Below are 23,913 nucleotides of genomic sequence, written 5' to 3'. Positions count from 1 at the left end.
CTTCTATTTTTTAGTTCTGGTAATAGCTCTTATTTGAGTCCTCCTTTGGTTAAATCGATTTATTTGTTTTGAACAGCATCCACAGGCCAGGATTTTATTTTGGGTTAAAAGAAAGTATGATTTGCTGCAGCTGCTGCCCCCTTCCACAGTAGCTTCGATACTCCTGCCTGCTTCTCCAAACTGGCGGCGTGCTGACCGCCATCTACTGTAGATAACACAATCACAATGAATAAGTACCTCATGCCAACCCCACTTCAAGAGGCAGAACTATCCCTTCAAGATTAGTACAGATTTAAACAAAGACTCCACAAGGGATTTGACTCAGCAGTGTACTTTATGAAGGAGTACATCGCTAAAAATCATTGTCAGATTGAGGGTTTGAGCTCAGCTTTTGCGTTAGTCTGTATCTTCATCAGTAGGAAAAGAAATCAGGTTGCTTTGCAGTAAGCCATTACCATGTGTCTGAGTGTTAATATGTGTTGCATGTGTAAATACAGTATATATGTGTAAATATATTCATATGCTGGTTGACTGAGGGAAACTGGTGCAGACATTTACTCACTGGGTATCACAGGCACATTGACACTGGCAGTCTGTCTCTCAGGGCTCAGAGCCATTCATATCTCACAGCTGGTCCATAACCATTCCTTCTTATCTCAGCCGCTTCTCTCTAATCTCTCTCCATTGCTTTTTTCCCTCCCTAATCCTATGATTTCTCTCCCAGGGTGTTAATTTGCAATGGTGAGGATCAGGGGGCCAAAGGCTCCTTAATATAATGTCAGGGTTCAGGGAAGTGTGATATGTATGCATGTGCACAATTTGAAGTGTGTGTGTGTGTGTGTGTGTGTGTGTGTGTGTGTGTGTGTGTGTGTGTGTGTGTGTGTGTGTGTGTGTGTGTGTGTGTGTGTGTGTGTGTGTGTGTGTGTGTGTGCGTGTTTGTGTGTGTGTGTGTGCATTTGGATGTTTGTTGTTTGTCTGTTGAGGAAAACTCTTCCCTCTGAGTTGAAAGGGTCAGTACACTCAATTTACCGACTTACCTAAAGTGGCCTTCAGTGACTTTATTCCCCTCCACAATGGAAGTGAATGGATTAGCGGTTTGCGGTGCTTGCAGCATTGGAATTACATTAAAATCCCATAAAAATTGAGCTTTCCTAGTCTGTGGATGGATTTTGTCGCCTCCATAGCATCACAACCGTGCACTATACAGACACAAAACGTTACAGATGTGTTAGTGGAGATAAAAATGATTGCTGAGTTCGTGTGTGGATTGAGCAAGGGCGGGTAGAAGTAAAAGGTAAGGAAGGGGCCATTGCTCCACCACCTTACGCCCCTGGCTTGTTTTGGCTTCAGGGATTCATTATGATCCCATCACAGGATGGTCTCTAGTTTGAATATAATGCTGGTTGAGGTGCCATATACAGTAAATAGTTAATACTTTGAAAGTATTCAAATGGTCAATCCTTAGATAAAGGAAGACCTAGTAACACTGTGGGGGGGAGAGGCGCCAAAACGTAAGACAGAGGGCGAAAACAGGTATATTGAGACTATGAGAATATAATGCGTTGTATGAACATTGAAGCGTGCAAACATGTCCTAGTAGGAACCCAAAATACAAGCATGCACCTGAAAATTAGCAGAATATGGGACCTAAAAAAAACTCACAATGTCCCTGACACTTCACAATCCAACAGTTTTTGGTAGAATAACTTTCTATCAAAGAAAAAAGTCCACATGAAAACTCTACAGGGTTTATTCTGTGGAGCTTCCAGTGTAACGGGGACACTGCCACTGGAGAGGGATGTTCCTCTTGAATGTTTTAAATGTATTGTTTCAATGCTGTGAGCTGCACACATGAAAGGATTTCCATTTCCTCTCCATGTATTGTGGCGGTGACACGCACGCAAGACTGATACCTCGAAACTTGGGCAAAAGGTATTATTTGGATAAATGACCCAATAATCTTTGCAAGCGTATGATTTGATGGATGCAGACGCACATACATTCCAAACAACCAAACCTGCATCATCAGCAAATGCAGTGATACAGCTGTAACCAGGTTCACTCTGTCTGTTGAATATTGGATGAAGCAGAAGCAGCCTGGAGCCTTGCAGCAGGTACAGCGGGTCAAAATGCCAGATGTGGCATGAGCGATGCTGAGGCTGATCCCTGTTCCTGCGAATTGTGCTCGGTTTCGGTCTGAGCACGAACTGCAGCTCTAGGAGCAGATTGAGACAAGTCCTTTTTAAGGGACGATCGTTCACCTGTCTCCCCCTCCCTTTCTGCCTCGCCCTGTTTTTCTCTCCTCCGTAGCTCAGGCTGACTGTACACAGCACCTTAATTTTGGCTGCAAGCCCCTGCAGATATTCAGACCATGGGTTATCTAATCTGGATTTACTGCCTCCATGTTACATTTATGAGCCCAGATAGATATGTTTGCTCGAGATTTCACTGATAAGCTGAAGGAATATCAAAAACTCACACTCCAATTCTCCTGTGAATAGCTGCATCAAACTTCCTCCCTCCCCTGCTCGCTCTGTTTCTCCCTCCCCTCCCTCACCCTCCTTCAAATACCATCTCAGACTCCAGGAATAAAATCGGAAGAGGATCTGCTGAAGGGCACTCTTCACATAGAGCGATTAAGACATTTCTGGCACATTCTCCTCCATCCTGCTTTTCCAGTTTGAGAGGTGAAACAGAGTAATCTCACGCTGCATTGGCTCCAAAAGACAAACCAGGCTGAATAATTACACAGAGCAGGACAATAATCAACAGTCCTGACATTAAAAAAGAAAAAAAGCTTATAATTGTCTTTCCAAACTGCTGACAGCTTCCCCCGTCGTGTTCGCCTTGCTTAATAGTTAGCGTTGAGGCTGTGCAGCCAGAGAGAAAGATGGCAAATTCAATTATTCCGTGAAGAAGAGCTACTGTCAGTGTTGACGAGGAACATTTGAGGAAACGTCGAGGCGATCAGCGAGACGGAGTGTTAATCGGGCCAGAGCCAGCAGCCGTATGTGGCAGACTTCAGAGGAAAGACATCTGATGATCTTTTATGCTCTCCCTACAAGGTGTGAATCCTGTTCTGCTTTCTTTGTGGTGGCGGTGGTGGTGGTGCACTATGGCGACTCTCCGGGGAGTTGCGGCTGGCGGAGGTGCAAATGAGTAGATGAATGTCACGCCTACGGGTTTCGGACCTCACAGAACAGCTTGGTTTGATTTCAGGCTTCCATTTTCCAACCACCACACAACCAGCGCAGCATATTTTGTTTGGCTGGCCTTATGCTGCAGGAACGTAAAACGGTCATGTTTAACGACAACATTTCTATCTTAAAGGGGACACATTCTGCTCATTTTCAGGTTCATACTTGTATTTTGTGTTTCTACTCCATCTGTTTAAGCGCCTGTCTCTTTAACACCCCCCTCCCCACTCCTGAAGAAGCAGAGTTTGCTCTGATTGGTCAGCGTTTGTGGGGACTCCTGCATCTGAGCTCTCAGCCTCTCTGCATTGTCACTGCTGCATGCAATAAAAAAAAGACATGGACATCTCGCTTTCTACAATAAGGGACCTTTTGCTAAATACTCTTTTCCGCCTCCAAATACATGCTTGATTACGGATAATGACATGGACATAGAGAAAGACGGGCTGAGAAAGAATGGAGCAGCTGTTTAATCATTCCATCCTACAGCCTATGTATATAAAAGTATAACAAATCTATGTGTGTGTATGCATGTGTGTGAGTGTGTGTGTACGCACACGTGAGCATGACAGAGAAACAGTGCGAGTTGAGCTGGACCCCCGTGTCTCCTAGTCATTACAGCTCATTTGTCTGAGTGCTATTCCACTTGGCTGGGCTGAGTTAACAGTTTGCCCTGGCGCTCTGCACCCTCCTCTGAGACGAGCACAGCGACACATGTGGAGAGAGGGGAATGGGAAGGAGAGCGCGTGGACGCACACACACACACAAATACCAAAGGGAGACTTCTTAATATCACACAAACAAACATCTATATATGTAAGAAATCACAGTGCATCTTATAGTTAACTCACAGCACCAGTGGCTGTTTAATCCCCCTGATCCCCTGCAACGTCTAATGACAGCTAATCAGATGCACATCCACACTCTAATTAACCAATTAGCTGCTAATAGATACGCATACAGTACGCAAAACACCACAGATTCACTATGAGACACTTATAGTTTTCACTTTACCCAAGACTCTTTTCTGGCCAAATGAGGAAGACGGGAGGCTGTTAACAAAACACACCAGCTACATGAAATGTTCACTGCTGCAGTAGGAGAATGATGTATAGGAAGGAGGAAAATTCAATAAGTAAAAATCTCATTGGCTCCTTAACTTGCATCTAACTTGCGTCCACTCAATAATGTAGAGGACTGTCTCACTTTCAGTCAGCGAGGCAACTCTAAAACAAACTTTAGGCCATGATGGTTGTTCAGATTTGATGACTCTTGCCTTGTGATAATCGTGGGAGAAAAAGTTTGGTCCGAATGCTTTCCATCATTGTTATACAAGTGTTCTTTTCCTTTAAATCCAGTTCCACTAACTCTGGACAGGAGCACGCCGAGTGAAACAATGTGGTGGTGGGCCAGGACCTGTCAAGAGGGACTGATATAAAAATCAACCATCAATAAAAAATAGGCTATTAAGTAAAGAAAACAAATCGCAGCACAGTGGTTCTCTCAATAAAAGAGAAAAAACCTGGGAAAACAACACAATTACAGGGTGCATGGAAACCATCTGGCTGCTTCTGCTCAGCTGCGATAGATTTTTTTTTTTCTTTCTAGAGCTTACAGCTAATGGAGCAAGTCCTCATTATGATGTCGGCCTTTTTCCTTAAATTTAAAAAAGTTCATGCTATTCCATCTTATGAACATATTGCAGAGTGTATCTTCATAGGCCATTAATATTCATGCTAATGGTTTTCTTATGCTTGACATGATATATGAGCTCGATATCAACATTTCACCAGGTTTTTACTGTCAGAATATAAGAATAAAATAGGCTTTAATCAACATTTAATGTGAAAGGTGTCACTCGTGGTGAAGAAAAGTATTAGTAGACTGCAGTTTCCCTCAGCGCTACGGGGCCTTTTAGCACCTTTAACGACAGTAATTGGTTTGATGTTATGTAACTTTACTGTTCTAAATTCACTCTAACTGTCCGCTAGAGAAGGAGAGTAAATCATACATTAGCCAGTTGGACAGAAACACACCTCACATTAATGCTATCTTTGCTCGGTTTGCTGGATGTGTAAAGTACCAACTGTCAGCAGACACACCCGACATAACAAATTTAGGTGATAATAAGTCAATGTCATGTTCAGGGTTTGTGGTGCTGCCTATTTTAGCTCGCTGTCACAGATGCAGCACTGTCAACCGCTCTGTCGTCGGCTCTGTCGTCGGCTCTGTCGTCCGCTCTGCCGCCCGCTCTGTCGCCCGCTCTGTCGCCCACTCTGTCGCCCACTCTGTCATCGGCTCTGTTGTTGGCTCTGTCGCCCGCTCTATCAACTTCTCTGTTAACCGCTTTGTCAACCCTTCAGTTTACTGCTCTGTCAACCGCTCTGTCAAGCGTTCTGTTAACCGTTCTGTCAACCGTTCTGTTAACCGCCCTGTTAATCGCTTCATATCCCCCCAGCCATGGTCAAAACGGCTTCTCCCTTCATTGAGATGACAGGATGCGATGAGCAACGCAAATGTCTGACTCAGTTGTATCTGCCATCAAACAAACTTCCCCCTGCCACCGTCCTGGTACAAAGTCTGTGTAATGACCAACTGAGCCAATGTATGAGAGTTCACAGCAGCTCATGTTGATGGTGTTTCATGAAACTGGAAGAAAACAAAAAACGGAGGGTCTCAAATGCTGATATCGGCCTCAGTAATGCAATATGGGGTTGACCTTTACTAATGAATGGTAGAAAGCACCTGCACCGTGAATATGACCTCTATCATTGCATCCACAGACTTAAGTCTAGCTGTGCAAGGATGTTAATTAAAAATCTGTCTCACAAGGGTAAATTTAATTTCTAGGCTGTAAAATGTAATCCAACTCACATTTATAACTAGTAAAAGGCTGAATGTTGGAAGCACTCAGACATGGATCCACACACACACACACACGCACACGCACACTACACACACACACACACACACACACACACACACACACACACACACACAAGAAGACATCCACATATGCACGCGACTCACAAGTTTACAGATTGACTGCGCTCAGCAAGAAGTGCTTCACGCATGGCAGTTTTCCTTTCTTTTTCCGGTTGACAGACTTATCAACCAAGCTCAGGTGGTGCCCCATCTGCTTGCACACATTTAAAATACACACACACAGACAGACACACACACACAACACACACACACACACACACACACACACACACACACACACACACATTTTCTGCTTACACAAGTCGACACATGCTCATGGAATAAACTCAATCAAATGTCTGCCCTTCAAATTTCATTTCTGATCCCCCTGGCTCATTCTCTCCCTCCCTCTCTCCCTCCCTCTGACCACATCCCGACCTCTCCTCCTGTTCTCTCACGTCTTGTCTCTTTGTTGCCCTCTGTGTGCCAACAACCTCAAACTCTCCTTCCAGGCTTTCCTTTATATTTCTTGCTATCCTGCGTGCACACGTGCTGGTCTCCATGTCTACCCCGAGCTCCCAGTGACCATGCACCCTGCTGTGCAGAGCCCACCCTGTCCAATGCAGCAGATGGCTGAGTAACACATGCATGCACAAAGACAATCACGACACACACGCTCAGGCATTAAAAAAATATATATAAAAAATTCTCAGACCGGCAAGAATACACACAACTATGCGAAATGTCAAGGCCCATGTATTTAAGTGGTATTTATCTGTACGCCAAGTACAGAGCATCAGAACACAAAGTTTTACACACTCAGTGATAAAATGCTCGCTCCAAATAGTCACCCATAAAGAGAGCTGCAGCTTGAGAAGTGTCAAAACTTGATTGGGAAAACTCACATATATTTCTCATTCACGGAGCCATCGGGGTATAATGCATCATGAATGTATTCATCCCGGCAGCATTTATGCATTTATATAATTCTGTTGTACAGAGCCACAAGCTGCCGTGAATCAATACACACTTCAGACTGCATAATGGGGCTGCAGGATGCATAAGATATGCACATACCAAACACTATAAAATGGGTCTTGACAGAAAATGCTTCAAGAAACTGCTGAGAACAAGAAGGAAACTACTGGATCGAGGATGAGTAATGGGATGGTGCTAAGCGTATATATAATGCCACAAATGTCTTTTCTCAAGAGGCAAATGATTCCTCACAAAGCCCCACGTGACCGCGTTATAGGTAATTACAGACGCAGAAATATTAACCTAATGCAATTTGCCCCCAAATGTTTGTTTACTGGCAAATAAACACACTGACTGGCTGGACAACGATGTTGGCTCGTAAACCGACCTCTCCATAAAGTACCATTTGTTAGGCAATTATCTTTATTCTACCAAGCAGAAAATAACTTGTGCGGAATGGTAAGGTGTGCTGGTGCGAAACTCATAATACCATGCAGACACTATAATTAGGCAGCTCTTTACAGGGGGAAAGAGCGGGGTCCTGGCCGACCTGAGGGAAAAATCTAACGGCCAAAAGCAATTTGCAGGCGCCTTCCAATTTCCATGAATGATTCTTTGAATTTAATGATGTAAACAAACATGGTCTTCAATGGCTTGGACATCGGCTGCAGTCGGACAGTGAATGGTTGACTGTTTGCTTAGAAATGGAAGACAGACCTGACCGTGCCTAGTTGGTGTTAAAAACTTGTTAGATATGTTTATGTGCAGGGCTTGCTGTAAGTGAACCTGGGTTCAGTAACTCCCAGAGCCCGGAGGAGCTTTTATGGTCTCAAACTTCTCATGGTAACCTCTGTCCCCAGCTACGCTGACATTTGGAAACCTGTTGCCTGCATGAATTCTTAAGTATTCACAATAGTTGTGTGGAAACGATTATGGAGCTCTAAAACATTGCTTTCCAGTTGTTGGCTAAAATCCATACCAGGCAGTGGCAAGTCATGGTTTGACCTCTCTGTCACCTCATAGCAGCAAAATATGGAGAGTGGATATATGTGATTGTGTGGGTGCATAGATCCTGGCAATGTGTTTTTGGTCAGTAACACTGGTGGGTGGCAGGTCACGTCACTGCCACCTTGTTCTCGGGTTATCCGGGCCAAAGATGATGCCCATCAGTTTATCTCTGAACAACGTGTAAGAGGTTGAGTTTACCAGCAGAGAGCCGCGGCCGGGTCCTGGGCGTCTGCATCTCTTGTCGCGCATGGGGCAGCATGTGATAGCGCTTGGCCTCGTTGACCAGATCGCGACAAGCCTCCGACGATTTGATCAGCTCCTCGTTATCCACCACGTTCAGCAGGTAGGACGGGTGGATGAAGGGAAGACGCACCACCGCCAGCAGATCTGACAAAGTCTGAGAATGCAGAAGAAAAGCAGAATGATTTAAACAGAAATTAGACGGAAACATTGAGGGATATCCTAGCAGAAGCAAAAATAGAGAAATGAAAGCAGACACTAATAAAAACACTGCTAGAAGACCTTTAAATTCATTTAGACTGAGTGAAACTGCCAGGGAAAATCAAAGAGGCTTTATATGAACAGCAATAAACAAAATAGCACACTAAAAAACAGTCAGTAAACACAGACTCTCACATCTTTCACAAAGAATAGTTGGATTAGGTCCTGACCTCATTATACACGTCTTTTTAAATAACATCATGAACGAACATAGGCAAAGCAACAACGTGACAAAAGCCTGTGCTGTAAGAGAGATGAAACCCAGTAGTTGTGAGACCATTAGATCAGTTACCATTAGTCCGTGTCAAAGCTTCTCTATTTCTATACCACAGGACCAAATGTCCAGGCAGGGCTGAAAATCCAAGAAAAGGGGCTTTTTCTCATGTAAACATCATGATATAACTCTACATACGTCTAATTCAGCCATTAAAAGTTATTCATCATTGCACAAAAAGCCAGCATAACATCCTTTTATAGTTCTCAGTAAGATCCGCTCACCATCTCACTTTCATGGTGCATTTGGTTGCGAGAGCTGAAACAAGACAGCGGGGGGTATCTTACCGCTTCCACCTACTGCTTCTGATTTTTCCGGCTCCAAATTAAATCTTACAGACAGCTAATGTTCTTGTGCAGCTAAATTGAGACCCAGCTCTGGTTAATCACAACCCCTTCAAGCCAAAAGATGATCCAAAGATGCCGTAGAACCATCAGGTTTTTAGGATCCAACAGAAAATAAAGACTGTTTCTACGCAGCAATTACGGTTTATAAATGGCACCTTTTCCTTTAAAGTGTATTTTGAGATGGAGATGTGAGCATGAATATTAGGCTTTAGATTTAAAGCTCCTGTATTGTAAAAATGATGTATTCATTTTTAATATAAAGTAGGTTGAAATACTAGATAGGCACAGAAACTGTAAGGAGTATGATAAGAGTATCCATAATAGAGAATCCATAATACTATCCATAATATACAGTAATATAATCCATAAGTATAGACCTGAAAGTGATGTAATCCTCAGCTACGGCTAGATAGATATTTGTTTTTGTGTGCATGTTTGCTCCACTGCTGTGTATGCATACACTTATGTGTGCTTATACTTTCTAGGTGTTCAGCCACAGAGGTAGGACACACTGTTGCCATGGCAACTCTTTCTATACAGCTCTGGCTGCTGAGTGTTTTTCTTTTTCTTTTCAGTGTGTGTGTGTGTGTGTGTGTGTGTCTAAGTGTACTAAGTGTGTCCACATGTAGCCCCATGGGAGGCTCATCTATGTCGACAGTAAAAGCTGTAAACAAGCTTGGACGGGGCGACAGTGAGCTGGGTGGAGGTTGACCTCGTTGACCCTTCAGCTCAGAGCGATGTGACCGAACAGCACGGGGGAGAGCGACAAAACAACAGACTCACAGAAACATCATTCAGGGGAGAACAAACAATAAGCTGACACTCTGCCTAAGCATCTTCCTCTCCCACCTGAGGCCTTTTTACTCTGACATGTGTCCTGTTTGTTTCCTACCAATGTACTGGGCGCATCTGACCAGAAATGGGGAAGTAAGACAGCGAAGGAACAAAGTGTAAGAAAAGGAGGGGAGTGGCGTGAGAAGGAGGGGATCGGACAAGAGAGAGAAGACTAGAGATACCAGGAAAAGACAAGAGGAGCGAAGTGAAGTAAACTGAAGACAAAATGAGGCGACAGGAGAGAGGTTGGGACGGTTCTGCGGCAGTCAGGGTAATCTGCTGATGACACTTCCTCTCTGCGAGGGCTCTCAGGGCGGAACACCCTCCGTCTTTATCCCTCCTCCGTGAACGCACACAGCTTACCCAACAGTATATCAAACAAACAGCTCAATACCCACATAAACACTGGCGCCTCGGCTCAAATGCAGCACGAAGGTAAAATCAAAGCGAGCTACTAAGCAGAGTTATTCTTAAGAATTACTAGCTCAGGGGAAGATACTACTTGCAATTAAAGCCCCTGTACATCCACACAGGTGTTTTCAGTTATTCTGACCGATTAGACCTCTGCTTGGGTTGAAGGTGGGCGGAGCTTTGATGAGAATTTGAGGGAAATTTATGAGGTCATAAATGTCCGTCTACCAATAAGAATTATAAAGGTGTGCTTTGTCCCACTTTAACAGGTGAAACAAAGCTAACAGGAGACAGGGGAAGATGTCAATCAATCAGTGTAGACACACACACACAGTCCTAAGAAGAGGTGTTATCACCCGGATTAACTGAAAACACCTGTGCGGAGCTTTAAAGTTGCTTCGATAGTGAGAGATTTAGCCCAGTAGTTGCTGAGTCATGTCACACTCAAGCTGGGGTGACTCAAGCTTCAGGCTCTGCTTTTCTATTACGAGCTACTCTTTTCCTGGTCTGCCACAATCTCACCCACTTTGGTTTGATGACATCGTATCATTAAGGCCAGTAATCGTACATGAAGACATGTTTTCAAAGCGAGATAAACATCCTTCAAATGAGTACAATCTGAGGGCAGGTGCACTGCATTTTGTTAGTTTTGGCACACAAGATGATACGTGTGCATCTGCGGGTCGTCTGAAATAGGTCCACAACTGACCGCTCTGATCCTCAGAGCTAAATTAAAGTCTGTATCTGGAGCAGGTCCAGCCAGGTGGTGCCCTGAGTGGCAAAGCAGAAATAAATGTGCTAAAGTGTCAGAGGGTGCATGTGGAAATATTGCTCCCATTTGGAACAGCAGGTGGACAGCCTAGAAATGTTGGTCTTGTCCGGTGCGGAGTTTGCATGTTGCGTGTATCTCCTTCAAAGTCCAACATCATGCAGCTGTGTGTATATTATAACCAGGCAATACATGATGACTTGACTCATGACTTAGCCCAGGTGTTTGTCTTCCAAGCGGAAACCTCCAGGCCTTAAAGCGAAGCGGTGCCTTAAAGCTGCATTCTTTCTAATGTCCAGCAGGGGGCAGCTTCACTAGATGCCAAGAGAAGTCTGTATAGAAAATGGCCCTACTCACTTGATTTGTTATGATGAGTGTTTCGGCTCTATCCCTAGTTTCAAGTCTTCTCCAATACAACATAATGTTAATTTAGTCAATTATCGTCCCATTTAGAGTAAAAGAGATGATAAAGCAGGGTATGCTTAAGGCGTGGCTACCTTGTGATTGACAAGCTACTACAACGGCGGTGTACTCGGGTTTTCAGCCAAATCCAACCTCTCGCTCCTCCCCAGCATTACCCTCTCATCCGAATACAGTCACTTCTGTCTCCACAAAAACAACATGGCGATGGACAAAATGCCAAACTCGAGGCTTCAAAACGTTATCAGTCCACAAACCATGATTTGGTATGATCAATGTTCCCTGGACCCTGCCTCCTGTGTAATGTATGCCGGGATAGATTTCAACGACCTTGAATAGGAATGAGCGAGTCATCTGAGGGCTCAGGAACAACCAACCGCTCCAGAATTCACAGAGAAGATTTTGGCGTGCAACCAGTCGTCACGTCTAGACGCGTTTGAACCCAGTGCGCACGTCTTCTGATTAGCAGTATAGCCATGCCACACTGTAAACCACACCCACATCAATACTCTCTCTCTCTCTCTTTCCCTCTCTCACACACACAAACTAACTTTTCTCTACCTGTGGAAAATGAAATAAAGAAAAACAAGCATTCTATGTACCATCTGCAATCCTTAGCTACACAGAAACCCACATCTGTTGTAGCCTCTCTTCACTTGCCAAACATCTTTAAAATGGCTGTTAAACTGCCTCAAAGAGACGGCATCTGTTCTCTGCAAAAAGGTAAGGATGGCTACCACAGAAAAATCCATCCAAAAACACTCCCACACATACACGTACCGTACACACACATAGAGATTTGCGCATAGACAGAGACAGATGGATACACTTTAGTCTGCAGGATGCTCATACTGTATTATAATCATGTGCCGTTTGTGGTCATAGTTAATCTCATCGACAAGATTTACAGTCAAATCAACTTTCGGACTGAACAGAGTAAGACAAAATGAAGTCACTGGGGGCTGACCTCTGATTAAATAAACAACCAGGGATTCAATTGGGCTGTGAATGGAGAGAGATATCCCCTGAGTGTGTGTGTGTGTGTGTGTGTGTGTATGGATGTATTTAGTGGAGACTGGAGGGCTAATGCTTTTTTTCTCTACTTTAATCCTTTATTTCTGGGAGGGAAAAAGTATTAACTCTGCATCTCCAATTCTAACTCACTCCCTATCTCTTCCACTTCTTTTTCACTGACTCTACCTCCGCGATGCTTCTCGCTCTTCCTCCCACACATCCATATATCGGTATGGAAATGAGGGAGTTTCATACCTGCTGCTAAAATTCAAATTCAAAGTGTCAGACCCCACAAAAAAAAAAAGAAGAAGAAGCCCTGCTTCATGCCAAACTAACTACTCAATCAGAAATTATTGCAGATACGGTTTACTTAAGGTTCTTGTTTATCTTCTTAAATCAAGTGTTTTTTAAGTTCCCATATAATGCTAATTTTTATGTCCAACCTATACCTATACCGGTGTTTTGGGTTTCTACTAGAACATAGAAAAATGCTTTAATGTTAAAAAAACACATGATTTTTCTCATACTATACTGTTTTAGCGCCTGTCTCTTTAAGACTTCCTCCTAAAAAAACACAGTCTGCTCTGATTGGTCAGTGTTTCTGCAGCACTCTCTACCTATATAAAGTATAGTTGTGACATCACACCCGCGCAGAAGTCCTGGCGGCTCGTTTAAAGGTTCTCTGTGTAACTTTCAGAAAACCCTTGTTATTACTCTGCTGGTTTGTTTGTTGACGTTAGCCGACTCCATGGCTCTCACTGTTGGCGAGTTGAAGAGAGGCAAAAGGAGTGCGTCAAACATCAAATCCCCCAAAAAATTACATAGAAGTCACTCCACAGGCTGTTATGGGTAACCAAGAAAGTCAGTGAGGTCTGAATTTTTATTGTTACGTAACAACCATAGACTATATAAAATAATGGACGTAGCATCTCCGTCGGGGTCCATTCTCTTGTCAGACTTAGACTCCGCCTCATTTTCTCTTAACAAAAAAGGGCGTTGATAAAATAAAACCTAGCCTGGTACAAAAATATTCACCCCCTCTTTGTTGTCATGGAGATATGACCTAAACATACAGACTGGAATGTTTTTTGTACCAGGCCTTAAACAGGTTTAATGATGCTTTGAAAACGGCCTGTTTAACATGGGGGGCAATGAGAAACTGCTCTATTATGAACCCTGCTCCTAGTGGACACTCTGCAAACTGCAGTTTTTGGCACTTCCGTACTGGATCATCCAGGAAGTCGCTGTGGTGGGGGCTTGGTAACAACCCCTTCACCCATTAGCAATAACAAATAATGAACACATGTTAAACATTACACACAGGACCTTTAAAAATCACAGTTTATGAAAAGAAGCTGTGTGTATTTCTCTGTGGGTTTAGTGTTTTGTTACTTTCACAGTACTTGTATAGCACATTGAGCTGCTTTATAATCAATAAAGACATGGAAATGTCACTTTTTTACAATATAAGAACTGTAGCATTGCATGCTCACCAAAATGTGTGACTTTATTTAAGGTGAGTATTTATATTGACTACTTTTTATTTTCTGGAAGTTTTAGTTTTCCCAAATGCAGACTCAAATCTGCCGGTCCAACAAACACTATGCAACCTATACGCCAGCTTGATCAGTGACGGTACAGTACCTTATCTAAGCGTGTGCTTTAATGCAAATCTAATTAAAATATAGTTCATGTGGGCTATGCTATGTGACTCAGTGACTCCTGTTGTCAATTACTATGTTGTCTTCTTTTGAATCACTTCACACTTAGTAAACACATTTGAATCATTTGGTAGAGGATTAATTCTGTATTTGCTTTGCAGAGCTTTTAAATGCCACTCTGTACCTGTGCCTCTACGTTACGATCAGTTTATGGATTTATATGTAGACTTTTGCCCCCCGGGAGGGGATTGAAAAAGTAATTCATGATTTTGGTTTCATCTAAAGAGGCATATCTTTCATGACAACACAGCTGCATCACAATAATCCTGTACTCCAATCCCTTTGTTGAGATATTATGTTAAAAAAAAAAATATATATATATATATTAGAGGTAAGCCGTTTCATTCCTCCATCTGACTGAACCTTCCCTTTTCAATCAAAACTGCCAACATTCAGCAATTATGTTTGTGGATGAAATCTCCTCCTTTTGTGGCAGATATCCTCGTGGGATTACGATAATATTGTTAATGTGCGCTTAAAGTCTTCTGTGTGGGAGATTAAATTTCTAACTGGGCCAGGACAAGGGTGATGCAGAGCCGTCTGCATGTTTACCTGGATACGTCAAGATTTGTTTTAAAAAGGCTGGAACTCTCACAAGCTAATCCAACGAGCAAAAGATTTGATATTTAACAGATTAAAACCTTGCTTTGAAGGGATGTCACGAAAAACGGTTAGTTGCGACACCTTTTGATTCTAAAATAAAAAAACACACAGATGCTATTTTTTAATTTAAAGAATATTTGTTTGGCAGTTTTCAGCCCTTTTTATTAGATAGGACAGACAGGAAATGGGGTGAGAGAGAAAGGGGGAGACATGCAGAAAAGGGCCGCAGGTCGGGGTCGAACCTGCGGCGCTGCCTCGAGGACCTTCAGCCTCTTTACAAGGGCGACTGCTTTAACCACTCAGCCACCATCTACCCCAGATGATGCCTAGTTTTGGTGCTGTGACTTTTCCTGAACTAATGGGGGCAGTATAGCGAGTGTTCCAGTCATACTTTCATTCAGAAGTAAGAGATCACAAAGAAGCGGAACTCATGTGGCATAACAAACCCCGTGTGGAAGTGAGCTACAGCGATCGCTTTGCCCCGACTCGTTCATAAAAAAGGCACCGTGTGTCGTGTACGGAAGTACTTTGCGTGTGAAGCAGATGACCGCCATGTTATCATCAATTACCAGGAGCCACTGTGCAAACGATGCTACTGTGGTATTCAGACCAAGAGAGGAAATACTTTAATTTTAGCGTTTACCATAACAAGTTACTTTCAAAACGACTGACGCATTTACTCAAACACTCAACATAAAGTTGGATCAGATAGGAAACGTTATGTTTAACGTTGTAATGAAAAACTAAACTAGGAGGCGTTCAGGACAGCTATGGTACAGCTGCTGATTCAAAGTGATTTTTGATTCATATATAAATGAACATCGAACATCATATATTAACAACATCGAAAAGTTCAACATCGAGAGTTAACCTTTTTTTTCTTCTGTCATTCACTGATATTGTCAGACAACTGAATTTTTGGTATTGTGACATCTCTATTCATTTGGTTAACCGGGTTCGATTTGTCTATATGTGTGTGTGCATGTGTGATATATGAACCTCAGAACTCAAACTCAGAAAAACCCAACCAAGACCAATGAGTGACGTGCTTGCACTCGGCAGATGAGAGCGTGCATCCGACTCCATTTCTCTTCCACAACCTCTCGAGCAATCGCTCTCTCATGCGCAGGAGTGAATGTGAGCTCTGTCCCTCCAGACAAATGCTATGACCTGTAATTTTCATCCCCTCGCCTACACATCCGAGCAAACCTTCTGTGCTTTTAAACACAACAAGATCGCATCTAGTGGAGGTCAATTATTAGAGCCTCCGTGTCAACTGAAAGACCCCCAGCATAGAGTGCCTTTAAAGAAAGCATGGCATGAACTTTTCTTTAAATGAGGAGTTTGGTGTTTATTCCACACATGGGACACATTAAATGTATCTGGACATATGGAGATGCTACTTTTAGCGTATCCACCCACAGACCCCCTCCCCCATCTGTTTTCCTTAGACGAGGATAATTTATGAGGAGTCCATTTGCTTATCCGCTTGTATTCTAATATGCAGCCCAAATAACACTTTAAGACTTCACCTCTCCAATGCTCTTTATCTCGCAGGAAATGGTGCTGCACAGTCCACCACCTGCAAAAACTCAGTCTTTTCTTCTTCGACACACACGCACACACACACACACACACACACGCTAAGGTGAACAGAGGTGGTGGATGGGTTGAGTCTAGTGAAAGGCAGGGATAATGTGTCTAACAGGGAGCCTCTCAGATCTGTCAGAGGCAGCTGAGAAGCAGCCGGGAAGCCGCCATCCGCTTACACAGATGACAAATGTCCACTGAGCATTTCCCATTCCACTACTGGACTAACGCCTCTCACTGCATGCGCGTGTGTGTGTGTACGTGAAATGATTCAGTGCCACGGTGGCGTCAAATAAATGACACATGAACGGTCATATCTATTTGCTTTCCTCTGAGCAGATAGGACTATGCGTCTGCTTTAGTGTGAAAAATGGACGACCTGATGCTTAAAACGCAGCTAGGTATGAAAAAAAAGCAACAAAAAAAAACCCCGCACACACTCATTGACAAGTGTGTGTTCAATAGAGCGTGTGCCTATATGTTTAGCCTCACGGCGCTAACGAACCAACTCAGCTGAAATGACCACGGCTTCAGTGTCCTTTTGTAGGTTTGTGTGTGGAAACACGCGCGTGTGCTTTTTCTTCTAGTAAAACATAATGGATAAGTAAAATATGCTTTTGCAAAGGGCACTTCATTTGGGTCCAAGTGTTGCTTTTGCTCAGCGTGTCTGAGTGTGTGTGTGTTATTTTTGTGGCTGCATGATGCGTGCATACCAGCCAGAAGGATGGATGGGGGGGATGGAGAGAGATGTAGTGGACGACAGACGCTGATGGCTGCCCTGAGCGACTACTGACAGGTGCCATGTGTTCTCCTCTGAGGCTTTCTTTCAGCATGACTTCATTCAGAAAAAAAAAGAACCTTTCTCTCGCTTATTTAATACGAAACATATTTGTATGAACGAATGCTCGCTGTGTCTTAACATAAAACTTTCCGTCTTTTTCTCACCCGACTGAATTATCGTTGACATGGAGTGGTAGCTAGTAACTTCTGTATTTCCCCTTCATGATAAAGCGTGCTGCTTTTTTATTACTTCTCATGAATCTTCGGCAAACAGAAGATTGCTTCCATCCAACTGATACCGTGATTTGTTTGTTCGCCATGCGTCGCATCGCTCATGCAAGCCTTGTGTGTTTTTAAGGCAGCCCTGTGGAAATGAGACACTCTCAACTTGCCGCGGATATGCAGCCGCCGCGGTTGAGTGACTGCGGTTCAACTGGCTGCACACATCAGGACTGAGCGCGCTCTGGGACGACAAAAGGACACAGATGAGGATGGAGGTCCGGAGTTCAGTGGCTTGCATCAGATCCCGTCCACTGTCTAATACGTAAGTTGCACTAGGGCCGATATACGAGTGATTTCCAGTCTTGTGTGAATGTGGGAGCACAGGACTGGGATATGTGGGTCGGAGAGAAAGCGAGATGCAGAGCCAGAGGAAAAAGGCTGCACGTTGCATCAATCTCCATCGACAAGCGTCTTCTCCTCAAAAGTGAGTATTTGTCACAGGTCACGTTGGCGACGGCCCACGCGTACATTTCAGCTCGCTCTGCCACAGCTCCAGTTCCCTCTACTTCAAGGATGATTGTTGTGACACGAAGCTCCTCATCTCGAAATACAACACAATTAACCTTTTCTTAAAGGGTGCAAGCTTTAAAAAGAGAATCACAAAATTAGACGTGAGGCATGCGGTGAAAGGGTCATTTGTAGTTTTGAAGGTAAATTAATCATAAGGGAAACATTTATATCCCCACACAGCCTCAAAGCATCTTTGTCCTCTGATAATTTTCTGCTCCAGCTACATAATGATAGCATCATTTGTTCTCAGATTTTTTTTTGTTCCTAATGAGTGCTGGAGGAAAAAGAAATCACCTCACCACATTACCAGAGTCAATTGTATAAAATCTTCCTAATAATAAATAATAACTTATAAGGGAATGAAGTAATGCCTTTAACTGTATTCATTTGGCCAGGGAACTGCAAATGTCAGGGCAGCCCATTGTTATTTCTGATAACTGGACAGCAGGTCTATGCTAATGGCCTGGCTGGCCTTCTTTTATCACAAAAACACACCATTAACTGTCCTTTTTAGCTGGTACATTAGTTGGCTACTTTCCAAAGAGCCAATAAATCAGCCTCTTTTGTCAAATTGAGTCACCTGGCAAGATAGGATCCTTTATGAAATATGTTCAAGTGAGGCGTAATGGAGGTCCCATTCATGGGTTTGGCAGAGACTGGCCTGTTATAATTGGAGCCATGTGTCTGTGGTCGTCCCACAAAAGACTGCCGGGTGAAAGGAAAGGACAGGGTCCTTCCTGTCAGCACCTTCACAGAGAAAACACAATGCAGGGCACCTTGTTATGGAACCATGTGTCATGCAGACTAAATGGGGAGGTGGATTTAGCTTTTTAGATGTACGGTCTCATGATCATTAAAGGATGAGTGTCTGGTTAGAGGTATCAAGGTGTGCATAATCATTTGGTCTAGAGCTGCAACTGATAATGTTTTCAAAGGTCTAATATTAAACTCATTTTCCGGATCACATGTTTTGTATTTGGGGTTTCTTTTAGAACATGTTTACATGTTTTAATGTTTAAATAACAGATCATTTTTCTTGCACTGTCTGAATATACCTGTATTCACCCTTTCTGAATACCTCCGTTTTAACGCCTGTCGATTTAAGCCCCACTTCCTGAAAAAGCCCAGTCTGCTCTGATTGGTTAACGTGTCCGGGTCTTCTGCATTCGCCCTCTCGACATCGCTGCTCCATCACTGCATCGGGGAGGGACTGTAATGGCACTGTAGCAGCACTTTCTACCTATATACAGTATAGTTGTGACATCGTAACCGTACAGAAGTCCTGACAGCTCGTTTAAAGGAAAAGTTTCTGAACACAGTTGGTGTGCATTTCTATGTGGATGGAACGTTTGGATACTTTTCACAGTAGTTTCCCACATACATACACCTCAACCTGCTTTAAAATCAAATGATACTGTACATGGATTTTTTTAATCAGTATGTGACCTTAAAAACAACTCGTTTTGTCTTAATAACAGGTCAAAACCCAAATTCAATTTACACAACAAAACAAAGAAAAACGCATACAAAAGGGTGGAAACAGCTAGAGGCCGGTATGTTTGCTCCATCATTGATGTTAGAGAATAGTTTGACATTTTGGAAAATGCAGTTATTCACTGTCTTGCTGAGAGTTGAAGGTCAAATCAATACCACCCCCGTATGTATCCGTTAAATACAAAGGCACAGCTAAGTGATAGTTAGATTAGCCTATCAGGACGACTGGAGACATGCACAGGATCCAGTCCTTGTGCTAGGCTCATCGTTCCCTAGCAGTAGCTCTAACAGACAGATTCAACCCTCACATCCAAATCTCAGTAACAAAGCAGATGAGTATATTTTTAATTAATTATTAATTATAATTTAATTAATTATCACAATCGACATTTTGTCTATCAAAGACGCATTTCCGCACTGCATTCATTGGCGGTTCAATTTCTTTTGAAGTCTTTTCCTCACTAAAACATACAGACATATACAGACAATAGCATGGCGACCCACCTGCAATACTCAATCAAAGAATACTGACACCGCTCTCTTCTTTCATTCAGTGTTTTTTGTGTCTCATAGCAAACCATTATTAACAGTCAAGCGCTCTCCGTCTCTAAGCGATGGCCGGGCCCCGTTTCCTGGTGCCATCGGATGTTAGTGACAGCATAGCGGAGGGAGAAAATTGCATATTATTTACCCAGCGCCTTCAATATGCCACTTTTCCACTCTATAGCCTGCAGCTTACAACCAACAGCGCATGCACAGACACACAGACGTACAAAGACACACATATGCGCGCGCTCAGACGAATGCAAACACACACAAACTTAGCTCAGGGCTTTAACTATTCCCCCTTCCCTTGAGTTTTTTCAGCATTGCTGTGACATTCTGCCCTGACATGTCATTAAAAAATGTCATAGGTTCTGGGGGGGTGATTTCCGCTGCTCGCTGCCTCCAAACGGGCAGCAGGGACAGAAGACGAGGGACTCTGGGAATGATGAGCTGTTGCTGGACCATGCATGTAAACTCAGCCCTCAGGGCCACATAACCTTCTCCTATGGCATGATGGAAGCAGCCTCCTGGCTCTCTGCTCTCCTCCTCCTCCCCTGTCCTCTCCGCAGGCTGCAGACAGCTAGTTGTTTTTTCGGTCACACATGGGCAGGAGATTTGAGCTTGACCGAGAGCTCAATCACATCTCCCCTGCCTGTGCACTGCAGAGGCACAAACTGTTGGATATCAGATTAGGGGCTTTCTTTCCATTCCTCACCATCTCTTTCTCTTTTCTAAGTCACTCCTCGCCCGTTTCTGTCTTTCTGTCTCGCTCTGCTTCTTTCTCTCACTCCAATTCTCATCCCACCCTTCTTTCTTTTTCCTCGTTCGCTCCCTCTCTCTCTTCGGAGAGGGGTTGACCCGGGTGTCTCGTCTCAGGAACCAGTGCGCTGGGTTGTTCAGACAACCGGGAAAATGTTACATTTCTTTTTTTCTTCTACTTCATCTGAGTAACTCACCTCTGCACCTCTCCATTAGAGTGTGAGATTGCAGGAGTCGGCTGGACTGAGCCGGCTGGAGGGTCTGCGATGCAGATGACAGGGGTCGTGTGTTCTCCTAAAAACTGTGCGTCAGCCTCGCTGTGGCTCCTTGTGAATTTTGAAGGAACACCGAGTCAAATTTCCCATCAGCCACCTCATAAATTCCAATTTCAGTGGATTTATCAGTTGCCATATCATAAAATTCCTTTCATAACATTTATTTTCTATATCAATCTTATTACCTACACAAACAACTACAGGCATCACCATCCACATTCAATGGCTGGTCCTTATGCTCAGTGCTGCACACTATAATCTAAAAATCTCGACTACAAAACACTCAGTAGGCCTGATGGATTTCACCATAACCTCGGAGAGCCACATATCAAAGTATAAATGCTGAATGTTTCATCAAAAAAGGTAAAAAAATAAAAATCAAATATTGATGTATGAGCCTCATGAAAGTGGCCAATAAAGTACCATTGATTGCTGAAGCCCCCGCCCAATCTGATCCAGCTGATAAAAGGCAGTTCCCCCCTCGTGCTGCTTGATGAGAAGACATTACCCCGAAGACATGACTCCTCCAGTGATGGACCGGCGTAATTTAACCGATAATAATATCACCTCCATTTTTAAACAGCTCTAAAATACTTAAAAATCATCAGCTTTAAATTCATGGGTTTTCAACTGAATCCATCAAAGACTCATGGCCCGCGGTTTTGGCCTGCTGCGTGGATACAGTATGTGTCTGCGGTGAAGTCCGTTTACCTTTTCATGAATGCCGGCTGACGCTGACCTTGATGGCCTATCGATTGTACGTTTGTTAAATCGTGACCTGCCGTACCTCTGTCGATACCTCTCAAGGGGACAACCTTCGATTATGATTAAAAGCCTCCAGGAATAAATCACGCACCTGTTAGGCATACAGAAATGAGGACTGCGGCTGTCTGTGTTTTTGTAGTGTTTTTTTTCCATGCGGTGCAATATCTCACATACAAATGGTGTGCAACTAAGAATAGTGCACATTCTGACGGCAAAGCACTCCTGGGATTATGAACAACTGCTGTGTTAGGCTGCATCTGAAGCACGAAGTTGATGAGCACTGCCGTGAGAAAGCGAGGAGTCACTTTGCTGCGAGAGGTACACTGCATGAAAAACCAGCAGACAGGGACAGTCTAAAGAACAACCACACTAATGCGTCTCTGCGGACATACCGTATCTGTGCTCATCAAGAACACTGTAGTGTCAGAGCAGACACACACGTCACAAACACACTCATCAGTTCTCTTTTGGTTTTTTCTCTTACCTGTACTCTGGAGTTAGGGTCCTGTTTGATCCATTTGATGACCGTCTCGTAGACCAGCTCCTCAGCCTTGGTGTTGAGACTATCGTTGGACAGGTATGCCACCAGATCGTCCTTGGATACACTCAAAATCTCTTCCTGTCCTGCCACCTGAAGAGTTAATAATAATAATAATAATAATAATAATAATAAAGTTTATTTGTATAGCTCCTTTCATACACAACATGCAGCTCAAAGTGCTTTCATTTCTATTTTATTTTTAAAAGGGGAATTACAGGGAACACCAATTGAATTAAGAGTCACATGAGTGCACTTTAATGTCCATCTTTTCAAGCTTAATAGCTTAATAAATGTTTTTTTGAGGACTAGCTGTATGCAGCATCGCAGTTGAAGGTTAACTAAAAGGATGTTTTTCTGTATTTCCGTCTGTGATGACTGATGAAAAAAAACATGTCGTGGCATCAGAGCGGAAGGCAAGGTCAGAAAAGCAAGATATTTCCAAACCCTGGAGCGCAGCAAAAGGAATGTTCGACCCGATGTGGTTCTGTGTAATTAGAAAACAGATCGAATTTCTCTTGTGCTTTTTTCAAAAAACGAGTTTCAAACTTTTTTTCATTCGGTTAGCTTACAGCTCCTACGGTATTACTCTGGAGGTGGAAATCATTTGAAGACTCATTGTGGTAAAACTGAAGTAAAGTTAAGTAATTTATCAATTCATTGATCTCTTTGCTGCTCTCCAAAGCCAAAGTGCACATCTAGGACAGATTATGGTTTACTGGTTTGCCCTGGTATACGTTTTATCCAAATCAATCCATACTTTCAGGCCCAAAACTGTGCAGAACTCATGGTATTAGTGATTTTGTAGTTACTGCACTTGGGCTTTTTAAGACACAGGTATGGGTATGAACTTAATTATGGGCATGATTGAAATTAAACTATATTGTATACTTTTATTTGCCGTTATTCTCTCTGATCTGTCGTGCAACATCAAAATGAATGAATGGACAGTTTGGAAAGGTGTAAAATCTCTACCCACCTCAGGGAAGTTTTGCAGTGCGAAAGCTTTGGCCATGTTGTGCAGCTCCGTGCAAGTCATGGCTTCAGCCATGGCCAGCACTCCCAGGCAGTTTGCTGCAGTCAACTGTTTCTCTGGAGGTAAAAGAAGGTCGGAGAGATGTCGGCGCAGACAGACGCAAACGAAAACAAGAAAGAAGCAAAGACAGGCAGGTTGATTAAAATAGAGTACAAACATCACTCAGACATCCATAAAAAGACCACAAACATAGAAAGCAGACTCCTAGTCTATCAGTGTGTATATCTGCCCCAGACTAAGGGAAAACAAGTATAATAACTCAAAACAGCTCCGGGGACAAACAACGAGAGGATCGATCGCTCACAACCAGGCAGCAGGTGGTAGATGGCGGGGAGCGAG

The 23,913-nt window shown here is 43.3% G+C and overlaps 1 protein-coding gene across 4 annotated transcripts in view; it reads right to left on the bottom strand.

The window, feature by feature from the left end:
* klhl29 (kelch like family member 29) overlaps positions 1-23,913 on the bottom strand; it is a 230,841-nt gene that overhangs the window by 49,405 nt on the left and 157,523 nt on the right. For all 4 annotated transcript variants that reach the window (XM_083934650.1, XM_083934649.1, XM_083934652.1 and 1 more), the window contains exons 8-10: positions 23,518-23,630; positions 22,485-22,631; positions 8,304-8,502 (exon numbers count right to left, since the gene is read on the bottom strand). In XM_083934650.1, the coding sequence (XP_083790776.1) occupies positions 8,304-8,502; positions 22,485-22,631; positions 23,518-23,630 (459 nt within the window). The remainder of the gene's footprint in view (positions 1-8,303; positions 8,503-22,484; positions 22,632-23,517; positions 23,631-23,913) is intronic.

This window comes from Echiichthys vipera, assembly GCF_963691815.1.
Source record: "Echiichthys vipera genome assembly, chromosome: 19".
NCBI classification, from domain to species: domain Eukaryota; kingdom Metazoa; phylum Chordata; class Actinopteri; order Perciformes; family Trachinidae; genus Echiichthys; species Echiichthys vipera.
The sequence above is the reverse complement of the archived record's forward strand: the minus strand, read 5'-3'. Positions and strand labels throughout refer to the sequence as shown.